We start from the raw sequence: 7,836 nt of genomic DNA on the forward strand, positions 1-7,836 counted from the left end.
ACCTCTTAATTCAAATTTCATATTTATGTATGTTTGTGTAATGTAGATTATTTGATTTTAACCAGGAATAATTTCAGCCGAATAATTACAGATAGGTGGGTCAAACCACATAAGAAACAAGCAATTCGACCACTAGGCTAGAAAAACACCTAATAATTAACAATTTATTGAGATTTTTCTTTTGAGATTCAGATTCTAAATTTGCCTTAATTGGACATCCTTAACATCTACGACGTGGATTTTTTCAAGTACAAGATATTCGTATAACTGCTTGTCGACGATAACAACATTGAACCATCGCGTAATTTTGGCTTGAATTATTAGCGCATTCAAATTAGGGTTTGCAAAACTTCAAAGAAGGGGAAACGATGGGGTGAAAATTATGATGGGTTGGGGAGGGTTTATTTAGAAGAGGAAATGATAGAAAAAGACAAAAAAGCTCTCGCATGAAACGCACGTGTACCAACTTAACGGGAAGACATTAATGTCCGTCAGTCTCAGGACCAACGACATAATAAGTGCAAAGTTTAGGGTCATTCAAGTCAAAATAGAACTTAAGTCCCTGATGTGCAATTTGGAACAAAGTTTAGGGACCAACCGGCGAAATTTTGTCTAGTAACAAATACAATAACTTATCACATCCATATGCGGATATACACAAACGTCTGTTAACTTGTATTGATAGTTTAGAAAGTGAAGCAATGTAAACATTGTTTTGTAACTCACCTTTCTTGTTTTATAGCCCAACTCAAAACGAAAAAAGTGAAGAAGGGCGATCGACACTATTTTCATCTGACGGTACGAAAAATCTCTTCCCAAACATATCCTAGGACCAGCCTGAAAAATATGACCAACCAATCAGATATCTTTGACACACTTAAATCAGAATTTAAAATGCCTAAAATAGCCATCGAGCAACCATTAAGCAGTTAGCAATATGACATCAACACATCAATAAAAAAGAGGAAATACACATTTATTTACAACAACATACAAGGTTGTAAAAGTCGTGAGTCGGGGACGAGTAGGTGGGGACCTTGGAGGGACGAGTCGGTCGGGTCGGGGACGAGTCGGATGTTGATCATGTTGACTTTAATAAATCATACATACATACATATATATGTATGTATATATGTATGTGTATATATATATATATATATATATATATATATATATATATATATATAGGGTGAGGATCCATGGAGAACTTAGGTAGGGAGAGAACCTAGAGAACTCACATACTAATGTACATGCACCTACTATATGCACCTATTCTTTGAACAAAAAAATTCAAAAAAAAAAAAAAAAAAAATTTCGAAAAAAAAGTTTTTTATTGAAAAGAAAAAAAAATATTTTAAAAAAAGTTTTCCACGTCAGCATGCTGACGTCAGAGGTCTGACTGCCACGTCAGCAGACTGACGGCCACATCATCGCAAACTGAGCCACTTGTCAGTCTGTGCTGATGTGGCAGTCAGTCTGCTGACGTGGAAAACTTTTTAAAAAAAAATCTGGGAAAAAATTTTCGAATTTTTTTTTTTTTTGAATTTTTTTTTTTGAAATTTAGCCCGATTTAGAGTTTAGGGTTTAGTCCCTAAACCCAAAACCCAAAACCCTAAACCCTAAACCCTAAACTTAAACTCTAAACTCTAAACTCTAAACCGTTCGTGTTAAAAACTCAATCTAAACCCTAATTTCTAAACCCCAATTCTAAACCCTTCTACTAAACTCTTTGGTGCTATGGGTTCTCTCCCTACCTAAGTTCTCCATGGATCCTTTCACTATATATATATATATATATATATATATATATATATATATATATATATATATATATATATAGTGGTAGGATCAAGAGGGAAGTAACCATTCGGGGGGAAGCGGGGGGAAGCAAAAACTTTTTTTTTTCTTTTCGTTTTTTGAAAAAACTTTGTTCACGAACATTATAGATGAGATGAAAATATGAACATTTAGTAGAGACACTTTGTGATAAATGTTTTTATTTTGGCGGGAAAACGCTCGAAGAAGTAATATATAACAATTATCGTGTTTTTCGAGCGTATTTTGAGGTTTTAGCTATTGGGGTTGGTTTAGATATTAGGGTTTAGAAATTTAGGGTTTAGGGTTTAGATTTAGGGTTTAGATTTAGGATTTAGATTGAGTTTTTAACACGAACGGTTTAGAGTTTAGGGTTTAGGGTTTAGGGTTTGGTGTTTTGGGTTTATGGAATAAACCCAAAACACCAAACCCTAAACCCTAAACCCTAAACCCTAAACTCTAAATCGGGCTAAATTTTACTTCACAAAACATGGAAAAAAAAACGTTCATATTCTTCACGAACAATATTATCTTGAATGTTATTTTTTTCGATCGTTTTCCCGCCTAAATAATAACATTCATCACGAAGTGTCTCTTCTAAATGTTCATATTTTCGTGTGATCTTGATGCCGGAAAAAGAAAATTCAAAAAAAAACGAAAAAAATAAAATAAATTTTGCTTCCCCCGCTTCCCCCCGATTGGTTACTTCCCCATTGATCATGCCCCTATATATATATATATATATATATATATATATATATATATATATATACACACACACTACACATGAATATATCAAACCTAAATATTTAAACAAAGATATATGGCACAAAATCTAACTTACCAAACTTTGACATTGACCAACTTTGACCGACTCATACCCCGAATTGGCCCAACTTTGACCCGACTTATTAGCATTGACCGACTTTTAAGGCGTGTCGGGACCGGCTAGTCCCCAAACCGACACTTCGGCCGACTCGGCAGACTTTTACAACAATGCATTCATAGCACAAAGTATTTTTCTGCTTTTCAGAACACAGAACACAGTAAGCAGATAGCAAAACTTGATTTAGGTAAAGGAGAAGTAGTTAAGGTGGTTTACAGTTTACTTACATGAAACGCAGTGAACTTAAAAGGAGATTCGGGTTGAAAAACTCCATAATCATTTAGCCATCGTTCAGGCTTGAAATCTTCAGCATCATCTCCCCAAATGTAAGACATTCTTCCCATGGCATACGACATATAATATACCCCGTCCCCTTTTTTTAACTCATAACCATCAGGAAGAATATCATCTGTATTTGCAACTCTTCCATCCTTAGAAACACCCACACACATATAAGCAGCTTTAGTACCTCAAATTAAAATTAAGATTCTCAAATCATGTGTTTTTTTGAAACCCACCAAACCCAACCAGTAAGAGTCTGATGCATGTAATACTCCCACATGGCAGGATCGAATATCATCCAACTTTGTCAAGGGTTGTAAATCCTTTCTAAGAGCGGGGCTTGAACCTACACCCATTTGGGCAAAGGCTTACATGACGGGACCCAGCTTAAAAGGTAACGGGTAACACTGAGCTATTAGCTCATTAGAAAGACCAAAATAAAGATGTGAATGAAGATATGCTAATTTAAAGGTCAATTTTTTCCCTCTTAACAATAAGTAAAATATACTATCTCGCGAGCACCTATTAGGCTATAAATAATAATATTGATCTAAGATATTGAAAAGGGAATGAGAATTTCTTATATCACAAAACCAAAGGCCGGGCGAAATAATTCTCTACCAAAAATTCAAAGTAACAATTTCGTGAAACGAAATGAGTTAAATCTTACCACAGGGACTGCAGGGTAGAGCCTTAAGGTTTCAGACAAGGTTGCATGAAGGTAATGCATTTTCTCGAGCACTTCATCGTTGATTAATTCAACAAAGTCTTCAACTTTTGAACCGATTTCTTGATACCCAATATGTTCTTGTATTTCGGATACAACTTTATCCTGTATTGATGGATTCTTGCACAGCATGTAAAAGAACCAAGAAAGTGTATTTGCACCCGAATCTTTTCCAGCTAGGATGAAATTTAAGATTATATCCATGAGATATTGATCGTTCATCTCTGAATTCTTCTTACTTTCAACCAAAAATCTTGATAGGATGTCCTCCTTGTGAATCTTCAAGTCAATAACATAATCAATAATAAGTCACAGAAACAAGTTGAACAACAGTACAAAAATCAAGGTTGCAAAAATCGCTACTCGGGAGTACTCACTCGGGACTTCTAAGCAGTACTCGGAAACTCGGGGAGTACTCGGATGTTGACCGTTGACCAAGTTTGACTTTGACCGATTTTGACCGAGTTGTGACCGATTTTCCAAGTAACCCAAGTTATGACCGATTATCCGTGTAATTCCAATGTTTGACCATTTTGACTAAATTTGACTGAGTACTCCGTGAGTTGCAAAAACCGAGTACTCGCTTAGTAATTCTGAGTTCTGCAACACTGGTTTAAAATTTAAATACAATATCACACAGTAATACTTACATTATGTTGTTGATTTTCTAACTGTTCTCTTCTTTTGCTAATCAATTTGAAAATAATATCACTGAGTTGTTTGATGTTCTTCCGAAGAGAAGCTTCGTAACCAATGTTAAGAAACCGTTTGAGTTTCCACAAGGGGTCTACGTATCGCCAGTAAGTCAATGCATTTGAATCATCAAATGCATTAATAAATGAGTTCCCTTCTTCGTTAGATCCATCTAGACAATTTAAATCTACTCCAAATCCAACTTTGAATATGGAATCTAAGCCAGCTCTCATTAGCAGATTCTGTAAATTGAAAAATAAATCATTTGAAAATCTGAGGCCCCGTTTGGCTCACGGAATCCAATGAGATCCCGGAGGAATTGGAATTAAATTTAGACACGACGCGTGTCTAAATTTAATTCATTTCGTGAGCCAAACGGAACCTGATAAAACAACAACATTTTCTAGACTTTGTGGTTCACTTACTTGTACATCAAACGCTTCGTTGATCTTGGCAAATCGAGAAACAATTCGAACTAGCTTTGTCGCGTTTGTTCTGAAAACTGCACAGCTAAACTCTCTTAAAACTCGTGTAGAGAATTCTAAACTTGCAAGCTTTCTCTGCTGCTTCCACTTAACACCATCGACAGCAAAGATCCCGTTGCCAAACAAGTCTCTAATTATGTCTTTATTGTAGTCACCTTTCGTGTAGTTGTCAAAATTGGTTTTAAGTATATACTCGATATTTCGAACATCAGTTGTGTATAATTCGCTTTGATCAGGGGCAAGAAGCCTAAAGGTACGGTGTTTCCGAGCAATATCAGATAAGTAGTCATGAAGGGTACTGAAATAGAAGAGTTGACTGAACACGGTCCCAACAACAGGGGCGTATTTCGGGTTTCGGATTGACTTTCCGAAATATATTTTTAACATGATAAGTGAAAAGGGTATGGTGATTAGTATCAGTATACTGGAAAAAGAAGAAAAGATGATATAGACTATCTCCATTTTGTGTAAAAACTGAAAGATAATATGTTAAATTCAGAGTGATATAGACAATCTGTATCTATATTTACTTATAATATTATTACAGCTGATGGCAGAAGACGTTTTAAACTATGATATTTGGTTATATGTACCAATTAATCATCATTCTTTTATAATACTCAAATTAATCAGCATCAATTAGGATGAAAGTTATGTGTTTGACTATACCAATAATATTAATATATTTACAGTAAAAACAAGGAAACAAAGACAGGATAGTAGCTATAGCTTGCTTTAGATATAATAAAATGGATTAAATAGAAAATAATCTAAAAGATAATCTCTAGTTTTAACCATTGTATCATTGTACTGTACTTAGATCTTACTATAACTATAACTATAACTATTTATATTTAGATAATCTCTAGTTTTATGTCAGTGAAAATTATAACAAATTCTTCCATCCATACTTGACATGGGTCATAAACAGTTACGAAAATCTATGCTTTCAAGCGCTTATTACTAATAACTTGCTACTAATAATCCAATAATAGAAGATGAGCTTAATGTAAAAGAAGTATGCTCAAAATATGTTAGATAAAAGATACTGAGAGTGCTAAAAATAACATGATTTGTAACCTTCAAAGCGTTTAAGTATCTTTATATGCGTTCTGAATATCTCCGATCTCCATTTCAGAGTATTTTGGATTCAAATTATATTCAACAGCACTCATTGTGTCCTCTTCTTTAAAAGATCGATCGATCTGAACAGTCTTTTCATCCTCAGAATCACTCTCATACAAATCATCATCATCCGAATCATTCAAATCATCAAAAGTTTCAATCTTTTTCTTCCTTCCTCTGTAACCAGTAAGACTCAAAACTTTCTCCTTCCAAACAACCAACGGACATTTATCAATCAGCTCACAACCTTCATAAGCTTCGGTTAAAAAAACACTAAACCTCTTCCCTCTTTCAGAAACATAAAAAATCCCAAAATGCTTCAATAATATCCTCATCAGCTTTTGAGGCATTACAAATTCCCTCCTAAAGTGAGTTAAATGATCAGTAACTAATCGTTTCTCGTTCATAAAGCTTAACACTTCATGCATAACCGCAATAGCTCGTTTATCAAATTCTACAGATCCCGCCTTAAGCTCCTTAGCATCTGCATAAGGAGAAAGATATTCCCTTTTTTGAAAATTTTCGATTTGCCCACTGTATCTGTACACTTTCTTATAATCGGGAGGAAATTTCATAGGAAATGGCAACGCAAGCATACCAGGAACATGTTTTGTTTCTTTTTTGATACCCAAAACCTTTTTTTCCACTTCGGTAACCGACCAAGATGGGTTCCATGAAACAAGTTTCAAGAACTCAACTTCATCTTCATTTTTAAAAACACGAAAAACGTCTGGATATTTATGCACCCAATTCTTCCTAAAATCATATGGCAACCCTAGATCCCTTCTAAAATGAGCGATTTTATCCAAAGGTAGAACCTTTTCCACTGACATCATTAACAACCTTGTTACATGTTCTAAGGCTTTTTCTTCATTTTCTGCTATTAATCTCTCTTCTTCTTCAATCAATTGTTCACCTTTTTGTGTTAATCCGACCCATGTTGTACCTCGTTGATCCTTGTACATCTCAAACAACTTTGGCGACTTACGAATGAAGTCTGATATCTTGCTTGCTTGTTGTCATTAATCGTAAATGAGATGCAAGGTAGTAAAGATTTTTGAATGATTTGGTGATGTTGGTTGCATAAATTGGTTTAAGAAGGTGGTTCGCCATTGTAATCAGAAGAATGACAGAGATTATTAGGTGTTTGTAGAAATGCCTAACTGAACTGACCAAGGGAAACCCTAAAACGTAACAATGAATTCAGGTACTACTAACTAAATAATGTAGCATAGTAAATCGTATTGTTCTTGCTGGGAATTTTATAAATGGTTAAAGCTAGGGCTACAAAATTACACAAATATACTGTGATGTCGCCCACAAATTTATTTTCGTCCTCGTCTACAAACTTTCAAAAAGTGTACCGATGTAAACAAAAACTTTCAAAAAGTGTACCAATGTAAACAAAAATGACTTGTTCCCGGCTAAACTGGTTAAAATCAACACGTGTCGTTCGTGGATTGGATCTAAAAAAAAAAAAAAAAGATTGTCAGGTCAAAATTAGTATGTAACAGGCCAAAACTATAAAATGTTGATATTAGCACATTTTTTTAAAATTTGTAGGCGACAGTAGGACGGAAATGAGTTTGTGGACGACATCGGTACATTTGTGTAAGTTTTTAACCTATTTTTGACTTTAACCCTTCTATCAAACACTTGCGTGCATAAACAACAACAGAGGTATAAATTTCATGTATCTAAGAACAAAAAAAAAAAAAAAACAAATCGAATTTTGAGAGTCTCCTTCTCCACTCTTTAAATCATTACAGAAACCACCAATGGTTGCATTCAAAACTTTGTACCTGCAAATAGTAACAGTGATG

General features: G+C 34.5%; 1 protein-coding gene and 1 pseudogene across 1 annotated transcript; both read right to left on the reverse strand.

Annotated features, from left to right (window-relative positions):
- Window positions 1-612: 612 nt before the first annotated feature.
- On the reverse strand, window positions 613-5,557 carry LOC139900796 (cytochrome P450 704C1-like). Its single transcript, XM_071883549.1, has 5 exons — window positions 4,829-5,557; window positions 4,361-4,645; window positions 3,654-3,989; window positions 2,929-3,132; window positions 613-837 (listed from the first exon to the last, which is right to left on the reverse strand). Exons 1-5 carry the CDS (start codon window positions 5,348-5,350, stop codon window positions 613-615), a joined length of 1,572 nt encoding a protein of 523 aa, XP_071739650.1. The 5' UTR covers window positions 5,351-5,557.
- On the reverse strand, window positions 5,000-7,193 carry LOC139897189 (protein WHAT'S THIS FACTOR 1, chloroplastic-like; annotated as a pseudogene).
- Between the last annotated feature and the right edge of the window lie 643 nt (window positions 7,194-7,836).

This window comes from Rutidosis leptorrhynchoides, chromosome 3, assembly GCF_046630445.1.
Source record: "Rutidosis leptorrhynchoides isolate AG116_Rl617_1_P2 chromosome 3, CSIRO_AGI_Rlap_v1, whole genome shotgun sequence".
In the NCBI taxonomy this organism is placed as follows: Eukaryota; Viridiplantae; Streptophyta; class Magnoliopsida; order Asterales; family Asteraceae; genus Rutidosis; species Rutidosis leptorrhynchoides.